This window comes from Tachysurus fulvidraco, chromosome 3, assembly GCF_022655615.1.
Source record: "Tachysurus fulvidraco isolate hzauxx_2018 chromosome 3, HZAU_PFXX_2.0, whole genome shotgun sequence".
Classification (NCBI taxonomy): domain Eukaryota; kingdom Metazoa; phylum Chordata; class Actinopteri; order Siluriformes; family Bagridae; genus Tachysurus; species Tachysurus fulvidraco.
The window spans coordinates 10,897,846-10,924,839 of NC_062520.1; the positions used below are offsets into that span (position 1 = coordinate 10,897,846).

Here is a 26,994-nt window from a genome sequence, read left to right on the forward strand (position 1 = left end):
GGAAATTTTATACATGCGCATCGAAGCATGGACCTAAATCGCCATCAAGAGCATGAACGTAAAAGAATATTTGGACATAAATCTGAAAGAAAGATTAAACATGTCCAATCTAAATGATTTTAAAGCAAAGATATGAGATATATAAGAGATATAAACAGCACTTTGTCTTCATGCTGGTCTTAAAGTGTGATGGTGATAGTGTGTCAATTTGGGATCTGAGGCCCTCTCTGGTAGGAGCATGTTACTGCAAACAGCTTACAGAGGAACATAATGTGAACTGTGTAAACCTTTTAATAAAATTTGATTAGAAAAATATGAAATCATTAGACATTCAAGGACTAAGGACACTATATGTGTACTAACATAATATGTAGTGTTGTAGTATCTGGCGTATCTAGTTACGCAGTTAGAACATTGCAAACATTTATTGATCAATTTAGTCAGGTAGCCATCTTAGAAGCAAATATTGTAAATATGGAAACCTACCAGTTTGACCAGTTTGGCCTGAGACTTTGGCAGCTGGTATGTCAATGTTCAGGCACAGCTGGATTCAGCAGCAGGGTTTTGATGCTGCAGAGAATACTGGGGAGACACATTTAAAGAAATCTTTCATGCACAACCCCCTCTGATAATTTCTCTGGCTTTCTAACACAGTGATTGTAGCTGAAATCCCTGGCCAAATCCCACCCGAACAGCTCTGACCGAATTACTGGTTTTCCTTGAGTGACTCATAGCTGCTTAGGAATATCATGTTTTTGATATTTTTTTCTCTCTGAGTCAATTATGGTGCTACTTCTCTTTTGTTAATTGAATTTAATATCTAAATAGCTTTGAAAAACCAAGCTGTACAAACATGTTAAAAGTAGGCTATAAGGAAGATGTGCTTATTGTTTTCAGAACATTTATCAGTACGTATATCGATTAGCTAACTGTACAAGCTACAAACAAAAAAGTACTAGTGGTTTCTGCCGCTTCCTTCCAAGCCTCATTTTATTTTGCAATGTGTTGTAATTCACTTTTCATGCGAGGTTGCAGGTTACAACAAAATCAGGGTTTTCTGCTATTTGTATGTTTAAAACAGTAAATAGGTAGTAAATGCTGGAAGGAACTACAATTCTGAGAAGTTAAAAAGGAAAAGAAATGTCATACTACAAACAATATGATTTAATTAATCTAAAGGAATGAATCAAGCTAATTCTCACTTTGGCTTTTTGCTTGCTATTGTCACTGAAATCACAGAATTATTTTTAGAAATTGAATGCTCACTTTTTTACTTTCTGGTAGGAACACATTGTAGCTGTAACTGTAGCACTACCTATTAACTAAAAATAACTCACATATTCTTACACAATTAATTATTTCTAAGTAAATGTGATGTAAATGTAAGAATAATTGTGGCTTAGTGGTTAGCACGTTTGCCTCACACCTTCAGGGTTGGGGGTTCGATTCCCGCCTCCGCCTTGTGTGTGTGGAGTTCGCATGTTCTCCCCGTGCCTCGGGGGTTTCCTCCGGGTACTCCGGTTTCCTCCCCCTGTCCAAAGACATGCATGGTAGGTTGATTGGCATCTCTGGAAAATTGCCTGTAGTGTGTGAGTGAATGAGAGTGTGTGTGTGTCCTGCGATGGGTTGGCACTCCGTGCAGGGTGTAGCCTGCCTTGATGCCCGATGACGCCTGAGATAGGCACAGGCTCCCCGTGACCCGAGAAGTTTGGATAAGCGGTAGAAAATTAATGAATGAATGAATGAATAATAATAATAATAATAATAATAATAATAATAATAATAATAATAATAATAATGATAACTTAGTTTTTGGTGTCGGAAAATTGTGTTGCCATTTTCACACACCCAAAAAAGCCCATGCAGCGTGATATGAGCTGGAAGAGATCAGCTGGTTGACCTTACAGGATAAAAACGTACAGCATCATTTATCTCTGAGTCACTGGGGAACATGAAGGTTAGGTAAAGAGTAATGTATGAAGCTGAAGTTTTAGCTTCTTGTGAAGTTGCGCTGTTTAGCAGACCAGCACTCAGGAGAATGAGCAGCGTGTCAGAGGCGTCTCCCACAGGTTAGTCACATGTAATTACACAGTTCTGCTCACCCAAGAGTAAGTCATGCATGCAGCAGGGGTTTTAAAGCTCTACCATATCATAAAATGCAAAAAAAAAAAAAGTTCTTGGACTATATTTACTGTGTAGTTAGCGTGTTAGTGAAAGTTTACTTTCCTGCTGATTTAAATGTGATTTCAGGGATTTCCATCTTTAATGGTTGAATGGATCAAAAGGAGGCTAATACTCAGTGATGATTACATCTGCATGGCACATCTGGCGAGAAACATCTTACAACTTGGCGGCACCATACAGTATACGCCGGATATATTGAACATGTATTTTTAACTTTTTGATTGTTTCTGAGATAGATGCCAGATCCATAGCAGTTCTGAGAAGTGATGTCAATGCATCATTCAGTCTTGGTGCTAAACTGAGTAAAGTATTAACCTGAAGAAATCGAAAATAGTTTAGTATAATTTTCCTGTTGATAAAATGTTAATGAAATATAGATATAAACTATATCACATGATAGTTAGGGAAAAAAAATATGGTTTAAAAATAAAACATGGAAATATAAATTGTATTATTTATGAAAATACTTACAGTGCAAATCTGTTTAGCTAATAACTTATTTCCTTCAAAACATTTCAGATCTTGTTCAAATAAAATCACGATATACGCAATGTGCATTACGAACGAATATTTCAATTTACGTTTATGCCATATGTCAGATGCCGTTATCCGGAGCGACGTACAAAAGTGCTTTAAACTCTATCAACGAAATGTTTCGTTTTTGTTCAGGGATTAAAATCTACAACATAATAACTACAATTTACATGTAAGCAGATTCAAAGTATAAATTAAGAAGCTGGACAAGCTATTTGTGTGTTTCTAAATTTCTTTAAAATTAGCGTTCGGAGTTACGTGTTGAAGTTGTGACGAGGCTCTTCTCCTCTCCCCTCCTTTCCCTGCCCTGCTCCTTCCCACTGCAGTCCCTGGAGCTATAAATGGCAGTCATCATTTGAATGTCGGTACGCCACCAGTGGAATTATTTCCCCTGTGCTGGGACTTGGACCTGTGTCTCTTTGGATGCTAAATGCTCTTATCACTAACAAGTAACCTACATGGCAGAATTCTGCACTAACGAACAGCTTGGGTTGTTTGTTTTTCTCATCTTAATTAAAATATGTCATATTGTTCTATTGGATCTGATCATCTTGATTTTCTTGAGCAGGATGATCACTTATTATTAGAAATTCATTGAAGATTTTATTGTCACCATAATCAAAGAAATAAACTAATCATAACTTTAAAATTAGGGTTGGAAAATTTGATTCGGGTATGGATGGAGTTTGCATGTTCTCCCCATGCTTCAGAGGTTTCGTCTGGTACTGGGTACAGTTGGATCACAGAGTCCAAAGACGTGTATGGTAGCTTGATTGGCATCTCTAAATTGTCCTCTGTGTGTGTGTGTGTGTGGGGGGGGGGGGGGGTGATTGTGATGGTGCCCTGCACTGGGTTTGAGCCATTTCCTGAGTGTCCCCTGGCATGTGCACTGGTATATCTGGGGCTCTAGGTTCTCTTTGACCCTGTGATGGATAAGCGGTACACAAAATTGATGGATCCTTGGATTTTTCTCAACAATGAAACTTTTAAAAAGGATATAAAATTAGAATATGACAAAATTTGCTTTTCAAAATGGTTGATTTGGATGCTGGTGTTAGTCACTGTTGTCTTTTCACATTGTAAAACTGTCATTGACGGAGTGCATATGATCAGTGAATAATGCTTTTGTGTTATAATTGTTACTGCTTTTAGTAAATAATAGAGTAGATAATAGAGAATTTAAAGTAAACCATTTGAATGCTACAGTGTGTGATTTTTGAAGTAAAATTAGTCAGGGAAGAAAATATTCTAAATATAATAAATAGTCTCCCTAGAAATCCTGTAATAGTACATTACGGTGAGGGCTGTTGGGCTTCGACTGGACGTTTTAAGCTCACACTTCATCTAGGCACTATCATGCCCAAAAGAACTAGAGCCAAAAACCTGCCCTGGTCAACACAGAGCCACAGGCATCCTAACAGAGATCACTTTTCCCTTCAACTGTTTTTGAGAAACACTGAACACAATGTGGGGATGTGGTAGCCAAGCTGTTGGACGACCAGTTGGAAGGCAGTGACTTCAAATCGTAGGTCTACCAAGCTGCCATTGATGGGCCCCTGAGCAAGGCCCTTATCCCTCATTTGCTCAGCAGGCAAACGGATTGACGATTCAAACACACCGAGGTGGATCAAATTGAAGCTCAAAACACCTATTAGCAAGTAAACCAGCTGATATAAGCATCTTGGCTAAAAAACCAGCATGCTGAAGTAGAAGGGTTTTGCTTTTCAACCTAATAATTTGTGAGTGTGACAGTGACACTGATGGGCACAATAACATGTAACCTCATAACACTTAAGAATTATAAGAATATTGGGACCGCAATAGTGTTTAGGTTTCGTAACTAGTGTAAAGCTGATTGTCTATTTGCCTCTTACATTCTTCAGAAATGTGGAAGAACAACGCAGCACACATACATTGTTCTATCACAAGTTGCATAATACCATAGAGGGCAAAATTCCAAAATGTTATGTTGTAGCTTTAACAAGTGTTAAATATTTTTCAAGGAACAATGACCCTTTTAAAAGACTTATTGCTATAAGCATTCTGCCAACATTTCAAATCTGTTCAAACCTGTATACGTCTGTTTGTTTTGTAGAAGCTGAATCAGCTCAGGTAACAGTGGAGCGAATCAGGGAGGGGAGAAAGAGAAAGAAAGAACGAGAGACAGAGAAAGAGAGAGAGATGAGATAACTGAGGAAATGACACTCTGACTAAATAATGTCTTGGCCATTCAGCACATCTCAGCTTCGTCACACCACCCTGGTGTCTTGAACATACCTAATTTGTGTTTTTTGCTGTCCATCCCCAGTTGACCTCCTCCATCTGGCCAGCCTCCTCCTCCAAGTGTCTCTCAAATCAGCCTGCACTCATTCCTCTCCTCTTTAATCTGTATACTGACAAAGAGGGCTATTATTCACATATAGACACTGTAATCAGAGGGGCTGGTCTTCTCAGGCTGATTCAATGGATGCTGCCTACAATTTCGAGCATACTTTGGCTTTATTGGGCTACACTGTAATCCTGTAGAGCATGCGGATCTCCCCAAATCGTGCGTAACTCAAGAGTCAGAGCTGCATCAAATACAACAACTAACTGGTCCAATTAGTTAAATGGGTTGGGATCAGGTGGATGGTGGATCAGCGATTGATATTATTTTTTTTCCAGTTGAAATGGATAAAATAAATCATAGTCAAATGAAACAAGAGAGCAAAGGCAAGCTTTCAGATGTCTAATATGGTGATGTTGTTAGGGGGTCCAAGGCCAGTGGATGAAAAGAAGAGGAGGAGGGGAGCCATCTCACATATTGAAATGCCACGCTGGTGGTCAGGCCCTGATTTATTACCTGTAAGGGCCTTGGCTTTGCTGGAAAAAGGGCACTTCTCATTGTGGTGGGAGGAGGAGACAGAGTGGAATAGCACTGGTGTGAATTCCTAGAGATTAAAACATCACTGATATTCCGGAAATAGTGTCGTAGTGTAGTCTGTTGTGTTGTTATAGTCGTAAAAGTTACATCTAAAAAGTATTTTCCAAGTAAGGTTAGCCTCTGCTAATTTGTATACTTTTCTGTGTGGCATAATCTATTCCACATCTTAGGCAATAGGGTTGATTCCAAATAGGAAATGATAAGGATCCCGCCTTTAAAAAAGAAACACATTCATTTCACAGACACCCCGGTCATCACGAAGCCAATGAGCTGCATCAGACCGAGCCTGCTGGTTTTCAATTCTATTAAACAAGCATGACCTCCATGACACCATATTTTAAACCCTGAAATACAGAAAGCATTTAGAGTTGGGAGACAAATTCAGAACAATGATTAATGATTCAATGAAAAGATAAAAAGTGCATGCATTTATTTACTTTACATTTTGCATCTATATTCATTCATGGATCTACATCTAAAGCAATTCTCAACATTATTATTTATTTACATACTGAATGCTTTGGGTTCCCTTGTCCAGTTCACAAAGTTCTCCTGACTTGTTTTTCTATCCTGATGGAAGTGGTCTCTTCCAGGATGACCCTGTCCCCATCCGAAGGGCATGACGGCTCACTGAATGGTTTGATGAGGATGAAAATAAAATAAATTCTGTGGCCTTCATTGTCACCAGATATCACTGAATATCTATGGGGATCGACTCCAACTAAGGCAATAACTTTTAGTAATTTTTTTACACCTCACTATGAGATTTGCTTTATTACTTGCTCAGTAGTACATGTCTGCCATTTACTCAGCTATATAATGTGATAATGCTGTATGTTGGTCAGTTTCCTGAGAAGCAGATAAATGAACATTCGATATGTGGGTTTATTAAGCATGTCTGTATTAGGGCCTAGGTTTGTGATTTAATGCATTCAGCATGATGCCATCTTTGGAAAGGTCCACATTTATTGCATTAGTGAGGAACAATACACGTTGCCCCAGGAGGTTCTCAGTGAGCATTCAGGACCCTCTCAGTTACCTTTGTTAGATGTAAAGAGTCCATTAAAGCCTCTAGCCAATGTTTGTCTTTATTGAGGAATAAATAAGTTTCCTCATGTATTTTTTCTAGTGCTTTTATTTCAGTTTGATTTTGTTTATGATCTCTAATGAGCAAGCCAGAGGTAAATTATGGAGGCTGTGCTGAAAAATGCCTTGATAAGACTTAAAATTCCATCATTTTCTGGATGACACTGAAAAGTGGGATTAGAAATGATTACATTTAATTGTAGTCATTTTATTTACCTTAACATCTGCTTAAAAACATGATCTCTTTCCTGAATTCTTTGCATGCAGCAGTATTTACACTGAGCAACTCTACACTCTCAGATGAGAAGACTATACATATTCCTGTAACATGGATGATTAACTGCACTTAGTTCATTAGAGAGACTCTGCTGTCTGTTCCTCCCATTGAGATTGGGGGTTGTCACAAGTCCTGAGATGTGCAGCCATAAAATAGTGCAACGATATTGTAAGAAATGCTTTACAAATAACCAGCCGGAGTGAATATTCTAGAGAGTTCTGAAAAATCCAGGGAAATAAGAAAAGATCTAGTAAAGTAATCAAAGCCACCCACACACTAGGGGTTCTCTTTATCTTTCTCTAAGTAAAAGGAGCTTGTGAGTCATTTACATAGGAAACTTTCCTCCAGTGTCATTTCTCTAGATGAATATCTGACCAAGACTAAAATAATTTACCTAGAGATCTAATTAAGTGAGTTTAATTAAGTAAGTGTATATTTGTGTTTTCAAATGATACGACATTATAATGCTATAACAATGCTCTGTCGAACATTTGTGATTATGACTCTATTCCGCAAGCCATAATGCTTTAAGGGTTTCATAACTGTAAAAGCAAACAATTGCATTTACTTTAATTTAGTTGAATTAAAGCCCCAACTACACTGCTTAAATAATTCTTTGTGATATTTTGGCCCAAGCTTTTAATGAGTCGTCGCTGCTAATGTAGCATTGCAGAAACCAAACAGACCAAATAAAATTTCACTGAGGTTTAAAATAAATGAAGAGCTGTATGGTAAAGTAAACAGGTGTCTCTGTGAGTAAGCTGTCACCAGGTAGACTCACTCTGATCAGCCTGGAGTCTGGAGCATCTGTGTTCTGGTCAGTGGGGCAGAAAATAGGGGACTCAGGCTTCTAATTCCCTCTGTCAGCACAAGCAAGATATTCACACTGAGAGACTCAAACTGAGTCCAGCATGGTGAGGGGTTTGCCCTCTCTGTACAGCCCACCGTGACGGAAAGGAACTGGCAGTGCACCACTATGTGTAACATCCTTTCTTTTTCATTAGGTAGTTTTCCTAACTGTCCAAAAGTTGCCGTATTAATGGAGAGTTCTGGATATGTTAAGTCTTAACCAGCAATGATCTTATTTAACAATCTCAACACTACAGCTCTGGGTATCATTAAGCTGTGAATTCCCTCGGCTGTTTTTCTCTCTTCTGAAGATACTACTATTATCCTTGTCACTCTAAATGTCTAGGTGTCTCGTTAAAAATTTATTTGTTCTTCCTGGGAAATAGAAAAGGTGTTAACTCTGCATTTTTGTCTTACCCTGCCTCTTTATCTGTATAACAGGAAGTACTATTTTTAAGAGAAGCCTATAACTCTGGTTTGAAGGCCCTTGTCTAATATGCAGTCATTTTTAAATGGATGCTGTTCTTCTTTCCATTGACACATTCCCCTGGCTATAGCGATAACCTGCGACTAAAGCAGCCACACAATGAGAGCATTGCATAAGACCACACAAGCGCAGAGCTGCTTTTGTGGAGGTGACCAAAGCAACACAGTGCCATGGCAACGGCCGCAGCCCCCGGGTAGCCAGTAGGGCACCTGAGCCCTCTTTCACAGACAGGAGAACTTTAATTAAGCCTGTTTGGCCACATGGTGTGTTACACAGTGTTTTACTCTGTGTCTGGCTTAGGAAATTTAGCGTAGCTTATGGAAGTGGGGACTGGTTCAAACTTTTGCTTTTGAATGAAAAGGACAAAAAATTTAAGAAGGATACTATTTCAGATTTTTCCTATTCATAGAAGATATAAACATGGACTAAATACAGAAATGGCACGACTCTCCAAGGCTAGTTTGTTTGTTTCTTACAATCTAGAAACCATAAAACAAATAAAAACATATTTCATGTTGCAAAATTATTAGTCAAACATCAGTTAATTCTACATTTGATTGCTTTGTGAAATTTTAAATCTATTAACCTCTTACATTAACAATTGGACTATCAGGCAATCCCCAGCTTCATATTGTTTAATTTAATGGTTCTCGTAGGTAGCTTTCATTCATAACTGTGCATAATTACTGAGAGGAAATTGGAACAGCATGCATAGTTATCGTTTGATTACCAAAGCAACACCATAGAGGATGTGGTTGCTGTGTCTGCCTAATCAAAGTATGCCTCCTCCATAGAGACAGACACACACTCACACACACACACACACACACCCATACACCTATGTACACATGGTTCACTATTGAACATAGCTCCCTGTGTGAGTGTCAAAGTTGGACATGACATTTACAACAGCTCCCCCTTTTCCCACCTGCTGTTTAACAATGCTATCACTGCTGGTAGCACTTAGAGGCCTGTCTGAAATGCCTATGGTCATAGTAAAGCCAGGTTCCTTATAATGGAATTTAGCTTTGGTCCATTACAGGTGCACCATGTAGGAATTGAGGAGGAATTGAGACAGAAATTATTATACTGTTACAATGGTAATGTTTTATGTTGTGTCAATATGCCTGATATGATCTGCTCTCTCTTTAGGTTCTGAATCTCTTCCTGGCTCTGCTACTCAGCTCTTTCAGTGCAGACAACCTATCAGCGCCGGACGATGATGGTGAGCTGAACAACCTGCAAATTGCAATAGGTCGCATCCAAAGAGGGATCCTGTGGCTGCGCCGGGCCCTGTGTGATTTCTTCAATGGCAACTTCAAGCGAAGACGTCAGAAGGCCAAAGAAGCAAAGGCCATGCTGAAGCTGAAGAGGCTCAGCCAGCAGGCCCAGAGGGCTGAGGGCAACGGCACAGCAGGGGTCATTGGTCGCACTGGAGATAAGTGCGCCTCTCCGGATGACAGCTACATGACCAACCCCAACCTGACCATCAGTGTGCCTATTGCGCCTGGAGAGTCAGATGTAGAGTTTCCAGATGAGGAGGACGATGACGATGAAGCTAGTGACAGCTCTGAGGAAGAGAAGGAAGTAGAAACCAAACCGGTGAGTAAGATGTATCATCATACAGTCCTCAGAAAGTATGTACATGTACCCAACTGTACCTGCGGTCCATAGCGTGTATTACATAGACAGGCCAGTTCGCTAAGGAAAGAATAAAACACTTCAGGGTGATTCTGCTTAGAGGACAATCATCAACTTTGGTTGGCTTTTTTTCGTCTAATTCCACAACAATTTGAAAATTATCCCTTACATTTAATGAACTGCCAAGTGTGAATTGCCAAGCAAGCAAAATGCCAAGCATGGCGACTACATAATGTATATGGAAAATAATAAAAGAAGGAATGTAAAATTCTCCTTACAGAATGCTTTATCATTTTTTTACATTTTTTTCTTTGTTGAAGAACACCACATTAAACCATTATTTATCAGCATCATATTCATTGCCATACTGTACATGTCTCTATGAACTAGCTGTTAGTAAGAAGTGATAACATACTAAAAGAAAAGAACATAAGTTCCATAACTAAAATATAGTTGTGTTTGAACCTGTGACTGGGAATTCAGCAGTATTGTAGTATAATGGGAATAATTTTCTGGTCTTACCCTAAGCACTCAGACCATTCATACATCGTCGACTTCACTGCCATTTATCCGATGTCATTTAGTCTGTCCATCAAAAGTCCTCAGTGAACGAAGTATGTGTGTCGAACATCCCGTGTCTATGCTTTCCACACTGGACTATTTCCAGACTTTAACTGGCTAATTCATTAGTCGCCTCTTCACCACGTGGCTGGTGGATACGTACTGAGTGCACTTGACACACTGAAAACCACCCCAGAACACAGGTGAGAGCCTCTTCACATTATACCTGCAATGCACTAGGACGTCTGATGCCCACGTTAGTTAATGGCTTTTAATTTATTACAAGTGCTCTAAGTTTGACTGCTGTTATGAAGTTTGCGGTATGTAGCTTCATTTTATTGATCATTTGACCATTTTCTGCCTATTTCCACACAAATGTGCTCAGCAGAATAAAAGGATGCGTGTGGTGACTCCCAGACTGGCCATAATGGATAAAAAACAGTACCACCAGTCCAGGAATCCATTATGTGTAGTCCAGCACTACACATTATGCTCTTTATTCCGTTCTCATACGACTCACATTCAAGTCAAATCATTTGGTGCTCTTGAAATGACTCAGCAATGAGCAGACTGTATTCAAACATCACATCACAACTTCTCTTCCAGTCATAGGGTCATTTTCAGGCTGGCTGGAGACAAATAAACCATACATCCCTGCATGATATCTGTTTACCTAACATGCTATTGACTGATGCTTATCGACAGGTCAGGTTTCCCTGATTTGACTATACTGCTTTTTGGCCACCTGCTCCCTGGACAATAAATGGCTCAGGAAACAGGATAGTGGCATATTGTGGTTTGTTAGTTCTCTAGGTCTTTCAGTGACAAAAGACAGGCAGATATCGAATCTCATTTGAATCTGTCTGCACATATGTAAAAAGGTGATTAATTTATTATAGAGCCTTCATTTCAAATATTCTAATCACAGGATTCTCAAGGTGGGATACAGGGACCTAGTAGGAAGTACCGGTGGAAGTTTTGCTGTTGTTATACAGTATTAATGACAGCTCACTATTATCACCAAAGTTATTATATTACTTACTAGGCTCAAAGAATAACTATATTTCAATAACTTAATAAGTAGGCCTATAAGTAATTTCAATTGAACCTAATAAGAACAAAATATTTGTAGTTAATTTAAAATTCAGAAGCGAAAAGAAATAAAACCCCAAATTTAGTTTCCCCAAACGTAACATTTTGATATTTTATAAAATAATTGTATGTATAAAGAAAGAGTAAAACTATATATTTAGGAGGTTCTCTTCTCTTGTCTTTTTTCTACACACAACACATGCAATGATTGAGTAAACTACTACAGTTTTCATGTACAATGTGTTTTATTTATATCTGAACATATCGTCATTAACTACACTGCTATACAAAAGCTCCAAGCATACTGAGACACTCAGTGAAAGTAACCATATCACTTTATGTCCAATTCCAAACCGGCTAATTCATTAACTGCATTTTCACTATGTGGCTTGTGCACAATATTGTGCAAATAGCATCAAGATGACCACAAACCTCAATGATGTGGAACAAATTATGTATTTAAACTTGGCCCATAATCACCTTTAGCTACAATCCAAACAGCCTCACTATAGCATAGTCGACTTGGATTTGGCTTCTTCTCCTTTTTCCTCCCTATCTTGCCCACTCTGTTCCTCCAGGGCAGTTCATGGCTTGCTTTCCTGGTGAAAGAGAGCCATGCATAGGGAGCCTAATAAGTGGCTATCAGGCAGACGAGAGCTTTCACTCCACATGAACTGCAATTCTGAACACCCACACAGAAAGGATTTTTTTTCTTGTTTTGTGTTTTTGCCTTCTCCTGAGTCATTTTATTTGAGTAGACATTGCTCCTGACCCCTAAATGAATAAATAAATTAATTAATTTTAAAAAAGAAAGAAAGAAAGAAAGAAAGAAAGAAAGAAAGAAAGAAAGAAAGAAAGAAAGAAAAAAATAGCTGTATCATTTCAGTGTACCTTCCTGGAAAGAATTATTTGTCCATTCATTTGGTCCGGAGCTTCTCCCTCACTCATCCTCACCCCTATCTGGAATGGACTACGAAATGATTGAGGCAGATTTATCTCATGAAACACACATTCTGCATTGCCATTAAAGTTGTTTTTATGTCGCAAATCTAAATTAACATCAGACTCTATTTTAATCCACATTGTTATGCTGGTAGATGGTAACGTATCAAATGCTAATTGATGCAATTGATACACCCTGACACACACAGTTCATTGGGTCTGTAAATTGCAAAGCCATTGAACTTGAGAGGTATAGAGCAGCTCTCCAGAGGTCAGATAACAAACCCACTCTCTTTTTATACAGTTATCAGCAGATCAGCGGCGCATTGGCCCCTGGCTGCCGCTGGCTCATGCCTTGTCCTCGGTCGAGCATGCCAGTGTTCGGCGTCTTGGCATGTGCGTGATGTGAGAGCTTTGCTGCCTTGTGCTTGAGGCTTTCCTTCTTGCACCCACCATGCATCTGGTTGTGTAAGCACATGCCCTTGCAGGGTTGCTCTCTTTCATAAGGTCATATTGCTTGATGAGGCAGGGAGTCCAAAAAAAAAAAACAGAGACCACTGATCTACCCACACCTCCCTGGCACACAGCGACACTCAGATTTACATGACACGTACAGTGCAAACTCACATGCAAATATGCACATTTTAAATGTTAGCAATCTACAGTACTGTGCAATAAAAGCAGGGAAAACTATTTAATATAGATGCCAAATGTACTTGGAAATAACTGATTAATATATTATTGTTGTCCATGTACAGTAAGTGAGAATCTTTATTTCCATATATACACAGTATATATATAAATATGTAAGATAAAAGATAAGACACACACACACACACACACACACACACACACACACACACACACACACACACACACACACACCGATCAGCCATATTACATCCACCTGAATAATATTCTGTAGGTCTGACCTAGCTTTGACCCTCTGATCACACTCACTTTTCATCCCATTCTGATAGCTGAAGTGAATATTACATGCATCTCATTATTTTGCACTGTGCATGATCGGCCACATGATTAGATAACTGCATAAATTAGCAGGCGTTCCTATTAAACTGGACATCAAGTATGAACTATTATAACATGTCGTTTTTTTAATTAATAAAACACTTATCATTCCAAAACACACCACACCATCATTGATTAGTTTCCTGTCATATTTTATTACTTATAATTCCTTATAATTAAATGACTGGTAAAAAAAAGAAAAAAATCCAGGTGATAAACATCTGGATTAGAGAGCTTTGAACTCTACAATAAGTATAATGACTGTTTAAAAAATTATGGATGAAGGGAGATTTATTAAAAGAAATATGTTATTGTATTTCTGAGCTATAGCTCTTGAAATACAATTCTTCGGTATAGTTTTATTGTGTGCACAGACTGCTCAGATTGTTGCTGTAATGACATTCTTTTCAGCAGACACATTTCCACATGGCAAATGCAATTCAAGCCTCCCTTTGGTACATAAAAGACAGCGTTGTGACATTTTCTGTAAAGACAGGGTAAAAGCTACTCTTTTTTAAACCTAATCCGCCAGCCCATAAACTGAACATAAGTATGGCCTGCTTTTTGAAAGAGAATAAATTTTACCCTGAGGTCAAGTGGTCATCTTGGAGCAACTATAAGCAAATGAATGGAAATGTATCAACATGAATCTGACCTACATGCATATGTACAGGTGTTGTAATCAAATTTTGATCTGTATTTCTCAGATAGCTTACTTGCACATTCCCGAGTGTATCCTGAACAATGTACGATGTTAGACGAGTCACATAAGTTATCGATTACTCATTACACTTAACCACAATGGAAGAAAAAGCCATATTTGTATCTACAAAACCAAAGCTTTGGGATGCTCGTTTGGCTTTTGTACAGTATGTTCTTTACCAAATAACAGCTGCAAATTGATATAGTATATGTGACTAGTCAAACACAACATGAAAAAATATTGTACAAAATCTAAAAGTAGTGTGTGAGCCCAAGTTTCACTGATCACACTATCACGCTAAAATGGAAGAAATGACATATCCAACAATAGACGCTCTAAATATGTATGCATTTGCTAGAACAGCCAGTAACAGCGCTTTTTGCTGATCATACAGAAACCATTCTTGATCAGAGAGGCAGTGTAATCTAGGCCACCGTCCTTGACTCCAGCACGTGACCGTGTTCCTCCTGCACACCTGACTAGACATGTTTCTGAGCCAGCTGATGTTTGTTCTCTCACTTTAATCTTTCTGTACACCTGTTCTGCCTCATTCTGTCTCCCTCTACATCTTTTATCTTTTCATTTACCTGTTCTCCACACCTTTCCTCTCTTTTATCTTTTAGTGCACCTGCACCCCACAATCTCTTCCACTGCTTTGTCCTCTCAATGGCTTTGGTCTGATGGTCCTATGTTCCCTGATTTCTCTCTTTGCTGTACACTAATCTAATGTGCCTTTTGGCTTCTTGGTATCCCGGAACTAAACACACCAATGGCATTGGGAATAATGGGAAAAAACATCCCATCTTGCAATGAGCAATATCTCTCTCTCTCTCTCTCTCTCTCTCTCTCTCTCTCTCTCTCTCTCTCTCTCTCTCTCTCTCTCTCTCTCTCCCATTAGAACCACGAACCACTAGGGACATGCATAACTAAATGGAAAGTACTACCAACTTCAATCTCACGCATTAGCACACATATATATACAGTATATATATTTCCAGACAGTTGACATGTTAAAGAAAAACTCAACATAAAGTGCTTTAGTAAGGCATTTGTTCATGACAAGCGACCAGCACAGCTTTAATGTTCCTTGGCATAGATTCTACAAGCCTCTGGAATTTAAATATTTTCTCTCAGTTGGTGTTTTGATGATGTTAGAGAGCATTAACTCTCACTCATAAAAACTCTCATAGGTGGGTTAAGATCTGTTGACTGCAAAGTCCATAGTACATAATTTATACTATTTTTATTCTAATAAAAGCATTCAGTGAGCGCTCATGTTCTGTGGATAGGGGCAGAAGCGGGGCAGTCATCCTGGAAGAGACCGACTAATAGTTTTATTTATATAGTGCATTGAACAGTGGATATTGTCATCCAGAAGTTTTGCAGAAATCCAGATATAGATTTAAATGTATTCCTAATGAGCAAGCCAGAGCGACAGGGGAGACAACATGAGGATAAATCAGACTCAAAAGGGAACCCATCCTAGTCTGGGTGACACCAATATAGTGAATAGTGAATATAAATCAAGTTGTTTCTTATTTGCATAGAGTTTTACATTTACATCTGTAGTATCAAACTGACGTCATTAAGATATACATATATATATATGAATAGAAATTCCAATGAAGAGGTACAATAGGCAGAAATACTGATACTATTATAACACTAACGAATAAGGTCATTTTTTTACCCCAAATGTGCTTTTAGCAACTATTAAAAATATAGAATATTAATCCTCTTTTGCCTGCTTGTAACAAAAACAATTAGTCTTAAACTCTCCCTTGTGTAGTTACTTATTGCAATGAGCCATAAAATAAATGACTTTTATAAAGAATGTACCTAACAAATTGGCCAAGCTGAATTCTCCTAAGCTCTTAAGATGCCCAATGGCACAACAATGCAGCACACTTATTATGGCATCCTATTTCACTCATATTTACCCGACAGTTTAATGTAAGTAAATGTGGGGGAAAACATCCTATCTGGTCATACAGTGTAACAACAGAGCATGACAGAGAGACAGAGCTCACAAGCCTCTCACTCTAGACTGAAATCATTACAATCAGAACTGAATGTCTCATGTATCATACAAACAAGGCAAGGCGAGGCAGGGCAAGGCAAGACAAGGCAAGGCAGGGCAAGGCAAGACAAGACAAGGCAAGACAAGGCAAAACAAGCTGGCTGCCTATAACCTTCTAATACTGTATATTAAAGTATTTTCAGTTTTCCTTAGTTAATGAGCAAGATATATGGTGATACAGTATGATACAGATGAAGTGCTTTTATTCCCAATTTTGACCAGATGACCTTTAAGCCTGAATTAAAATTATGTGGTATTTAGGCGAAAAGTCTAACTGGAGCTTGCATTGTCAAAAAGGTAAAGCGAAAGGCTAAAAAAATTATATGGCAATGTGTTTGAATCTGTCCCTGGGGGTGCATGTTTGTCTGGATGGTCATAAAAAGCAGCTGAGTCATGAGGCATCAGTATTTCTTCTTAAGTCTGTGTAGATTTTGTGTACTTGGTCTGGCATCACTCCTTCTCAAATATAACAAGGGATATTCGTCTGTGCAATTTAAATCCCAATAACACTGATTTCATTTTTTTTTTTTTTTGGATGTGTTTGTTTAGATAAATATGATATGATCTGGACCAGGTGGGATTTTCTGTGTGTGTTTGATTATTAAGTTATACTGACTTATACATGAGAGATGTCCTCAACTGCACAGCACATGTTAGTAAAGTAAATAACAAATCACACTTAAGGATCGATTTTTTTTGGGGGGGGGGGGGGATTATACTCCTTATAAATCCTCCATCCCTTTTTTCCATATACTTTGAATTTATTTACAGATTTCTTACATCAATGAAAGTTATTGATGTTTTAAATCCATTTGCAAGACGGACAAATTAAATAGATTTTTCAATGTGAAATAAGCAAGTTACAGATTTCACATGCACATAGAGAGTGGATAATGGTGCAGAATGCCAGCTTTAGCAATGGCAAAGTAAGCAAACAAAGTGTGCAAACTGACTCTACACTGATCAGCCATAACATTAAAACCACTGACAGGTGAATTGATTGACATTGATTATCTCGTTACAATAGCAGATGTCAAGGGGTGGAATATATTAGGCAGCAAGTGAACAGTCAGCTCTTGAAGGACAAATGGTGACCCAGTGACAGGGTCATGGGTGCCCAAGGCTCACTGATGAGTGTGGGGAGTGAATGCTAGCCTGTCTGATTCGATCCAACAGAAGAGTTACTGTAGCACAAATTGCTGAAAAAGTTCATGCTGGCTATGATAGAAAGGTGTCAGAACACAAAGTGCGTCGCAGCTGGCTATATATGGTGCTGTGTAGCCACAGATTGGTCACAGCACCGGTGGTGACCCTGTTCCCGGCTGAAAGCATCTACAATGGGAACATGAGCAACAGAACTAGACAATGAAGCACTGGAAGAAGGTGGCCTGGTCTGAAGAATCCTGATCACTTTTATATCAAATGGACAGCCAGATGTTCTCACCTGGAGAATACAGAGCCCCAAGATGCACTATGGGCAGGAGACAGTGTGATGCTCTAGACAGTATTCTGCTGGGAAACCTTGGATCCTGGCTTTCATGTGGAAGTATCTTTGACACGGACCAACTGTTTAAACATTGCTGAAAACCAAATGCACGCCTTCATGGGATTCCTTAATGTCGGTGGCCTCTTTCAGCAGGATAATGCACCCTGCCACAGAATGGTTTGAGGAACATCTGTGGGATGTGCTGGACAAACAAGTCTGATCCATGAAGCTCAAACCTTGCAACTTACTGGTACCTGCTGCTAATGTCTTGATGGCAGATACAACTGACTCTGTGGGTCAGAGCTAATTTGGCTGCACATGAGAGAGGTATAGAATATTAGGCAGGTGTTTTTATTGTTATGGCAATATTGTATTGGTGTATACTGTGAAATCTATCACAATAAAACTTCGGTATTGATTCTGTCTGGGCATCACTCATCACCTATTTACATCAGTGAACTCTTTTTTTTCCCTTCTATATAAAGAATAACTAATCATAGCAAGACTTTACCCGTCTAGACGAAATACAGAGCCACAGGCATACAACACCTATCTACATTCCACAAACATGTACACACCAAATGAAGGCTGTTGTTTTTTTATTTTTATTACAATTGTTAAAATTATGATTATTTTGCCATAATTTTGTTTTCTTACTGTTTTGTCTTGTTTCTTGGTTTTCTTAGTGCTGGTTTTTATGTTTGCATTCTTGTATTCTCCCTCCCACTTAGATCGAATTTTTAAAACGTTTATATGCAAAATAAGGGGAAAAAGTTCTGAAACTTTTAGTCTGTTTAATGCTTTCTGTAATAATCAAAGCAGGAAATTTACATTAGCCACAAAGGTAGGCTTAAATGTGGCACTGTGCTAGACTTGCCACGGCGCCATCACTAAATGCTTCTGCAAATTAGATCAGAAGTGTGTTCCGTAAACAAGCGTAATGCACAATGGATATGTTCTATACAGCATTTGCTGACTATAATACTGACCACAATGTTGTACACTCTAAAGGTTGTAGTTTCGAATAACCCGATGGCACCGTCTGATTTGATCGTATTATTGATGCTTTTTGTACTTTGTAGTCTTTCAGACGCCTTGTGACATACATTTAAAATTCTGCATCTCCTAATGTCTTTTAAGCCGGTTATATTCATGCTCTGGGTTAATCCTCTGATAAATTTCTTCCAGGTCAAGCTTAAGTGGCTGTTTTGCTGGTTGCTGCTTTGTCCTGTTGTTGCTTTTACTCCTCCCTAGCAGTAAACCTCTGTCTGGGTACCTTCATAAACCCTGATCCACCATGGCAGAGAGCCTGGCAGACAACACAACACACTGTCTATAGGTCTGATTTCATTTGGCTCCATTGTTGAATGGCATGCTGCAGGCCCTTGCACTCCTGCATTGATATTTATAGGGCTTTTGTTTTGGTCAGCGGTGCTGGAATGTGAAACTCTACCATGGTCAGTGTTTGAATTCCACACATGCATGTCGTGCCAACGAGAAAGGGCCATTAACTGGCGGTTGCTCCTGGATGTGTGGAAGTTCTGTATCTTAACACGGCATAAAAGCCATCACATAAAGATGACAATAGCCTAGAGTCAGTGGCTTCACTTACACTGACCTGGACTAAGGACTTTATGAAAGGCTGCATGTACGACAGGCGACAGTATCACTGTGTGCTTGGCACTGTATTATCATCACTCCATTGAGGACCTGCTGCAACCGTGTTCAATTACAATTCAATCACATTAAATCCTATAATGGGCGATTTTTCATTTGTCTCTCACTCTTTGGTGAGACAGATGGGAAAACTGATCCTCAGAGCCTCCACTGTATGTGTATGTCGTTTGAATAAAGGTTGGCTTGGTGAAGGCTTCTGTTTATTGTTAGAGGAGGAAGCCTGTGGCCTGTGTGGGCAGGTGAGTGCATCAAGAGATGCTGTGACACCTTAGCCCCTCTCAGTGGATCTTGAAAGAACCATTACAATGCCCAGAACACAGTGTCATGATCCCAGAGTAGTAAAGAATGGAAAAATGGTTTGCTTATTCAGACACATAGATATAACACATGAATGTTGTTTATAGCCTGTTCTCATATGTCACTGTCTGATTTTCTGCATGAAATCAGTTTACAATATATGTTAGAAGCAACAGTCATTGCTTGTTACCTGACATGTACATGTAAGCCCATGACACAGTGGTATTTAATTAATATATCTGGGATATTCTGATGATCTTACACTGTGGTGACAATGCATAATTTCCTGCTCCCATTTGGTTGGTGTGGATTCAAGCTTATTCTCACCTCCTCCACTGTTCCGAGGCACTGCCACGCCACATTTCCCTCTGCTTTAATGCGAAACCAAGACACAGCAGCCTCATGTCAGGAAGGATGCACATCATTTCCACAGCTGCCCAGGCTCCTCATTTTATCTTTCCTCTTCTTTCTGTCCTCCTTCCGAACCCACACTGTCCTTCCTCAGCTTCTGCAGCTTTGTTAATAGCTTAGCACTACAGATGGGGAAAATTTGCATTAATTAATTCTCTTGTATTTCAATACATCACTCTTCAGTTAGGAGCAGAACATCATGGCCATGCATTTTAGTCTGAATTGTTGCACACTTATGCATGCACGAAAAGTCTCTCGCAGATGATACGATGATTCACTTGCAAACTTCGTGTAATTAGGCTTGTAAACCAGAAATTCCTCACCTTCCACCTCAAGCTATATTGTCTAGCCGTGTTGAAATGGTGTCAGCTGTTTATTGCGCCAGAGAGTCCAGGGGCAAAAATGTCATGCACAGGGTCTCACAAACAAGGGAGGGCAACGAGGTGTATTAGGTTTCATCAGACACTCACGTCAGCACTACAACACTGCCACATAACAGCCTGAATAGCTTTCGCCTCATGTGAGTTGTTCAAGGGGGAAGACCTTGGCAATGGTGCCGAATCGATGCTTGAGCAGATCCCAAATGTGCACACGAACATGTGCTAACCCCCAACTCAAATAAATATCAGCTCTGTGTGCTGTTCATACACTGTGGGTGATATATCAATCCTGCAAACACTCCTGAAATGAAGGCAGTGACTGTGCTTACAAAGGCAGTTTGCAAACTTATATGAAACAATGGTGGCTTCAGTAAAATCATCCAGAACGCATGTTGGTAGAGTGTTAACGTAGCAATTACTTATTGCATTGCAATTAATTTAATCTGCTTCATCTTTTTAGGTTTGATAAAGCTGTATCATGTGACTGTTGTGAAATTTTTTTTTGTACAATGATAAGAAAATGTATCAGCTCTTGATCCTGAATGTTATCAGATCCTCACCTGAAACCTTAGACTAGGTAAAATGGCATCTGAATTGCCATGTAAAACTATATATTGACATTAATTATAATTTTCATTGATTTCTAAGTGCTCTCTGACAAACATCTAAGCTTGTTATCTTTTTGACAAACATATACGCTTGTTATTACCTCACTGATGATTTTATCCCATTATGTCCAATGTAGATATAATGAAATACACACTAATAGTGCAGTCAATTGAATAATCTGGTTCCCACTGATGTCTGTTCCCATAGTTTTATGTTCACCTGTTCTGTCTCACCCTTTATTCATTATTTGATACCTATTTATACTTTACCATGTCATAGTGCCATTGCAAAAGCTCAAGCTTTGTTATCTAGTCTTGGTTCCATGTGAAGCATTTCCTAGTTTTTGACCTATCCCTTTTCCCCCTGATTTTGGATCAGGGATCGTTCTGGTTTGTTGCTTTTTTTTGTCTGTTTTCTAACCCACATAATAGACTGATTTTTGGACCAAAAAAAGCAATCATTTATAAACTTGCATCCTGTCTAAACTAACCAGGACTTTAATACCCTCAATGGGATTTCTGCAGTAGTGATTAGGTCATGACATCTTTATAAATACTGTGTGCATTTCAATAGCAATCTACAATATTTCTATTCACAACACTCACAATAACTTTTCAGTTATCTCTTTTTTAATACCACAAAACATAATTTATAATCATATATTGATTCATATGTCAAAAGAATGTGGTGAACAGGATAGGCTGTTGGTTGTCTGTGAGCTTAAATCATGCCTACTCTAGAACTAAAGAGTACTTTGTGCTTTTTAGTAACACTGTTTATTAAGGATGCAGAAATATTCAGCCCTGTGAATAAAATAATAAAGTAAAGCCACAGCTTATCGGATAGCACTTGTGTTTTCAACTCTCAGCACAAGTGTCTTGTAAGAACCAGCATTTAGACATGTTACAGAAGCAATCAGTAGACTGATTGGTTCACTTGGCTTTCAGAGTGACGACATCAGCCTATCCGAGGGCAGCACAATTGACCTCCGAAAGCCTGGAGAGGAGGAAGATGAATACTCTGAGTTGGCAGAGGAGGACATGGACCCGGAAAATTGTGTTCCTGATGGTAAGTACATTATATAATGCCAGAAAGAGAGTGTTTATTGTGATAAAATCATGCAGGTCATCAAGCATATTTCATATTTCACAGCAATCACACAGTGAATATATTTATTATTACATCACTGCTATCTTGCTACTGTATCTTGCTGAGTTGCCAGAGATTATGCACTTACGTTTGGCACAAGAACACATCGTTGGCTTCACCTTCAAGGGCTATTTGATATAAGACGTCAAACAATTAACTGACTTTTAAAAGGTACAAATGGTGTATCCTGTGTCAGCAAAGATCTAAAAATGTCTGTCAGTATTGAAACAATACAATACCGCCCCGGGAATATGATGACTGATGCTGCATATTCAATTTCGCACCCATCGATTGACCAATCAGGTCAGGTTGTCAATACATATATATATATATATATACCTTTGAAATTATTACATAAAGTTAACACATACACAAATAAAGTTACATACTCATATAAGCATTATTTTACAGTAGTATGCTCTCAGTTGGTTTCCTTATATACATGCCTTTATATGTGTATTTCATTCACTGGCATTAAGCCAGAATCATAACAAAATCATGATTTACATGGTCATGAAACTTCTCTAAGAACTAGTCATTGTTGTCACTGTTTAAAGATGAATTGACTAAAATATCACTTACGTTAGTATGATTTAATTGGTCATGTGGTGTAACTGAACACATATGTGTTTGGTTAAGATATGCTTTGTAAACCAGCAGGTCAAAACGATTCAGTGGGTTCGCTAACATTCACCCTCCCGAGCTGGTAGCTTCCATGTGATAGGAGAGAGCCTGGACATTGACAAATCAGGAGAAAATTGTGGTGACCACTGTACGCAATGCGGGTTAACCCAAAGAAGTTCCGAATAAGTTGTTAAAACAGCTTTAATAATAATAATAATAATAATAATAATAATAATAATAATAATAATACAGTAAGCTAGTGTAGATGGGATTCTTGAAAGTAGTTTGCATTTTGAAAAATGTCTACAATACATTCTGAAACATTTGTGTATACTAAACTCGTTCCTCTACATGTAACCTTTATGTATAACCTGCTTGTTTAAATTATACTAACATCGAATACAACATTCAACAAATGCATGGAGGGTAGAGTTACATACAACTGAAGCAATAACAGGACAACATCCAAGAAAATGTGCTCTTAATTGGCAATAGTATCTTTAGTTTCAAAGAGAATTGACCAATATCTGACACAAGGGGTGTCATAAAAAGCTGGTACTGGTATTTTGTGTTCTTAGCATGTTCGCTGCCAAATCAGATCAGGCTGAATAACTCTCAGTATTTGCCATAGTCCTTGAGCTGTGTGATTTTTTTTTACTTTGATAACTGTTAATTGCTTGACAAATGATGATACAGGGGTGCTAAAATGTCTAAGGCTTCCTACTGAGAGCTGGAGCATCAGTACAAATTGAATTGAAAAGACCCTGCTACCATAATTCTGTTATTAAGTTTACAGGCAATAAGTTAATTTTGAGAAGCTCAAATGCCGGTAATGGAGACACTTCGACGCCCTGGGGAGGCTCAAACATGATTTTATGCTAGCGACCTATTGTTATAGATGGAAGGCTTTTAAAGAGTCGGTGATGCTGCTTGGGTTCATGTCAAAAACCAGCCATGTATCACTGACCAACTCAAGTGTGTAATTAGTGAACATATGTAATATACTACTATTACTACTACTACTACTTCTACTACTACTACTACTACTACTACTACTACTAATAATAATAATAATAATAATAATAATAATAATAATAATAACAGGACCTGTTTGTTTTTGTTAATTCATGCTCTCTTTTTTAATCATACACAGTAAGATTTCTAATTTTTATTCTCAAACACTTTATGTATAACTGATGTATTCTCCTGTGTTCCCTTGCTAGTGTGCATCCGTCATTTCCAATGCTGTGACATCGACACCAGTGTGGGTCCGGGCAAGGTGTGGTGGCAGCTCAGGAAGACTAGCTATCAAATAGTGGAGCACAGCTGGTTCGAATCATTCATTATCTTCATGATCCTGCTGAGCAGTGGAGCTCTGGTGAGCACAGCCGACACAAAAAATACTCAAATGTTACATTTAACCTAATGCAAAATATTAAATACCACAGTACAATTCATGTAATGTGGAACTTAATTGTAATGTTTATTCAGGAAAATCTGTTTACTCGAGACAGAAAATATGCCTCCAATAATCATCCTTATAATTACACCAACATTTTTACTAAATTGGCAAAAGTAATAGATTTGCTGCAGTATTTTTTCATAGATTACGGAAATTGTTTCGTGCAGGACCAGTAAACGACTGAACATTCAGTATTTCACCGCCAGTAGTGGCTCTTTTATGAGTTCTCCACAAAGGAGTCAATAAATGTCAGAGCAAGAACAGTATACAGCTTGTGTGTAAAGTCTCGAAACCTCCCGGGCACCACACTGCCACTGTTTGTCAGGTCTTCTGGAAAAAGAAGCAGTTAGAAAAACGATAGTCCTGCACTGTAGCTTGAGTCAATTAAAGTTACGAGGCTCATGACTTCATAATAAGGCTGAACCTGGAAAAGTTTCCAGAGGGTTCTCTGTTAGTTAGCTAGAATAGCCACACTTCCTGCTTGGTGGTCATATCTTAATGAGAGAGCAACGACACAGCACAGCTCTCAGCTGATGCTAATCAGTTTTAGCAGATGCTACAGGCCACTAGAGATGCTGAGCAATAATCTCTTTCAAAATGATCTGATTTCACACTGAGGAAGTGGCTGACCAGCTAGAAGATTCTAGGGGATTTGACAATGCTGGGAAAGTTTTCCACTGTAAAGCAAAGATCATGTTGAAAGCCTTGCCGTGAGCTGAGTGATCTATACAACACACATTTTCTTTAACCACCAACAGATGCCTTTCTTTAAAAAAGGAGTCATGAAATGTCAGAGCAAAAAAAAGTCCACCACTACTGTGTAATGTTGCAAAACCTTTAACTTTCGTACTGTGCAGAACCTTCTTAACTGCACAAGAGTGCCTTTTGTTAGTGAGTGACTCACAAAGAGAGGCTAATGCCACTGGCCTGTCTGAAGGCCTGGATGCCAGGTGAACTAGACTGCCTGGTATTTTGGTGGCATTTACCAACACCTCCTCAGCAAACAGCTGCTCTTTCATACAGAGTTGAACGATCACGTATGAAAAGCAAAGTAAGCGGAAAAAAACCCGGGGTGGGGGGTGGTGGAAAAAGCTAACTTTGCTGAAACCAGTGGGTAGGCAAATTGCAACAGATGCTTAGTGCTGACTTTCTTAATGACTCACTGTATTGTGCTCTAATTTGGATATTGTGCATGTTATGGTGCAGGGTGTTTTGAATGTCTTGCAGTGGTACTGTAAGTCAAGATATCCAGAGCTGACCTGCGGTATCTTTTTGCCAGATATCCACAACATTATTAAAGATGATAGCAGCTCCAGATATCTTAACTTGTGAATCTAGATATGAATGAATGATTTCACATCATACCAAATTGCTGCTGAATTCTTCATTCTGATTGGTCAGAAGGTGTTGATTTATTTTTATACACCAGCTTCGAACACCAGCGTCTATAATTTACATCTCAGGCTTATATTAAAGTACTCCTTCTAATATGAGAGTCAAATAAAATAAAAATAAAAAAGATTACCTTTTTCATTTATTTGAATTGTTTATTGCTAATAAGTGCCACAAAAGTGTTTGAGATAGAAGGGGTTACAGAGAACAATGGGCCTGTAGCACATACTTATTAATGCAACAGTTCATGCTTACCTAGCACTTCACATAGTTTTGTTACATTTTTTTACATTTATGCCATTTTGGTAGACGCTTTTTGGATACTTTTTATTTCTCATTGTTATATAGCTGAGAAATTGAGGATTAAGAGCCTTGCTCAGGGGCCCAGCAGTGGCAACTTGGTGGAACTGGGATTTGAACTCACAACTTTCCGATTGTTTGTCCAACAACTTAACCTCTAGGTCAGGGGTCGGCAACCTTAAACACTCAGAGAGCCATTTGGACCCATTTCCCACAGAAAAAAAAACACAGGGAGCCACAAAACCCTTTGACATCTAAAATGAAGATAACACTGCATGTCGTTTTTTAACTTTATGGAAAATGTAGAGAAAACTGTAGTGTGTTGCATTTATGAAATCAATGAACTGCTACAGAGTAAACAAAATTTTATTTCTGCAAGCAAACAAAAATATTTTGAACAGTTTGAACCAACCTTAACAAAAAAGACGATGGGTTGAAGGTTACTTTCAAATAAAATGTTCAATGTCTAAGTGAGTCCTCTTTGTATTCATGACATCAAATTTTAACTTGCCGGCTGCAGCAAACCAAAAAATGCGTCTGCTTCTGTGTCGGATTTCGCAAGTCGGCAGTTATGACGCATATTTTGAGCGACAAAAAAATTAAACACATTTTTTTTTTACAAGAACATCATAATCTTAGAATGTAGAATTACATTTTTTTTAAAAACTAACTAACTAAAATAAAATACATTTAAATTGAATATTTATTTTCCAAATCTACAGGGAGCCGCAGCAGAGGGATGAAAGAGCCACTTGCGGCTCCGGAGCCACAGGTTGCCGACCCCTGGTCTAGGTCCACAACTTAATACTAATAACACAT

The 26,994-nt window shown here is 38.6% G+C and overlaps 1 protein-coding gene across 3 annotated transcripts in view; it reads left to right on the top strand.

Annotated features, from left to right (window-relative positions):
• scn5lab (sodium channel, voltage gated, type V-like, alpha b) overlaps positions 1 to 26,994 on the top strand; it is a 117,687-nt gene that overhangs the window by 76,096 nt on the left and 14,597 nt on the right. For all 3 annotated transcript variants that reach the window (XM_047811643.1, XM_027149489.2, XM_047811644.1), the window contains 3 exons: positions 9,493 to 9,942; positions 22,196 to 22,316; positions 24,245 to 24,399. In XM_047811643.1, the coding sequence (XP_047667599.1) occupies positions 9,493 to 9,942; positions 22,196 to 22,316; positions 24,245 to 24,399 (726 nt within the window). The remainder of the gene's footprint in view (positions 1 to 9,492; positions 9,943 to 22,195; positions 22,317 to 24,244; positions 24,400 to 26,994) is intronic.